We start from the raw sequence: 1,499 nt of genomic DNA, 5'->3' as shown, positions 1-1,499 counted from the left end.
GATTCGCCACTTTTCAGCTTGCCCTGCTCTGCGATATTCCGCGATGCAGCGCTGAACAGGCCTTGCATCCAGTATAGCGACTTGGAGTACTCGTTGGCCTGTACCGCGGAACTTCTGCGGGCATCCGTGGGTGCATCGAAACACTTTGTAGCTGTAGTCCAACGTTACAGGTATTTGAAGATCACTCATGCTAAAAGATAATGCAGCAAATATGTTAGTATATGCTTCATAAAACTGGAGCAATAAGACGTACGAGTTGTGTTTTTTCACGGTCCGAGTGTCTCGGGCTCTAAATAACCGATAGTTATCACAGCTATACTTCTCCAGCTCGTCACTTAGCTCCGTCCACGACGAATCAACAAGCCTCTGCATTGGTGGGGTCTTATTCCCCACACTCACGCGAGATCTTTCCAAGGCAACGCGCTCTGGATATGATTCCGTGCGTCGGACCCGAGGCGTGCGATCAGTATTCGGGTCTTGGAGGTCCAGCCGCACGTTTTCGACATCCGCGTCTTCACGTTCCTCGTCTGTTGGCGGCAACGAATCAGTATCCGCCACGCTCCCGTCATCAGTGCCATAACTCTCCATGCCGGACTCGCGGCGCCTACGCTTATCAGATTTTCTCGCGCGACGGGATCCTCTTTTTCTTCCTTCTCGAGTCTTTTGGTCTGCCTTGAGAGCTGCATCAAATTTGTAAGCACCAATCAGTCAGTAATCGTGCCGTGGTCTTATCAATACGAATTCGAGCACCAACCCCTTCTTTTCCGTGCGCTACCTCTATCGTCTGTCCATACCATCGTTTAAAGCAATGTGTTAGCGTTTATAGGAAACTATGCAATTCAAAACAATAAACGCTCACCAATCTCGTTCAAACGTTCTTGCAGCGTATCGCTCGAGTTGCTTGAATCCCTGGGAGGCTCGAAGTCGTCGTCTCCATCGTCATCTACGGAAGACGAACCGGGGACCGATACGAAGTCCCGTTTGCTGTCATCATCTTGATCGTCGCCTCCGGGAGATGAAATGAGCGCCTCCGGGAGATGAAATGAGCTCGAATTGGGCGGAAATTTCATCTTGCAAAAATGCATGTCAGAATAGCTCAGTTCATCGCACAAATAATTTAAAAAAGGTACCGTCAGTTATACTTGGGGCGTCTGCTTCCGTGAAGCGGTCCTGCTGCGCAGAGATCGCCTGTCGTAGGGGCGTCGGCGTATCAGTCATCGGGGAGGAAACCCGCCCGGAAACGTCCGCGATGCAGTGTTTGATACGTGGCGCGTTTTCGGAAATGAGGCCTTTAAATCCAACGGCCAGCATTAATCGTACTTAAAAATGTATGTACTGTGCGTATCGGTAATTTTTAACGAATTTAAAAATCCGCGTGTAAGTTTTGCAACTCTTAAAATATAACAATTACATTAAGGGTGCGCAAATTTTTAAGGCGCCCGTATTGGTACCTTTTATGAAAATTCCTTATGGTGCGTGAGCTTCTCCGGTTAAATCAA

At 48.6% G+C, this 1,499-nt stretch overlaps 1 protein-coding gene across 1 annotated transcript; it reads right to left on the bottom strand.

Moving 5' to 3' along the window:
- Positions 1–181: 181 nt before the first annotated feature.
- PITG_21890 (uncharacterized protein) lies at positions 182–1,085 on the bottom strand (the record flags this gene model as incomplete). Its single annotated transcript, XM_002996847.1, has 4 exons — positions 182–190; positions 254–289; positions 400–680; positions 860–1,085. 4 exons carry the CDS (start codon positions 1,083–1,085, stop codon positions 182–184), a joined length of 552 nt encoding a protein of 183 aa, XP_002996893.1.
- Positions 1,086–1,499: the final 414 nt, after the last annotated feature.

This window comes from Phytophthora infestans, genomic scaffold, assembly GCF_000142945.1.
Source record: "Phytophthora infestans T30-4 supercont1.772 genomic scaffold, whole genome shotgun sequence".
NCBI lineage: Eukaryota > Oomycota > Peronosporomycetes > Peronosporales > Peronosporaceae > Phytophthora > Phytophthora infestans.
This window is presented reverse-complemented; position numbering and strand designations above follow the sequence as displayed.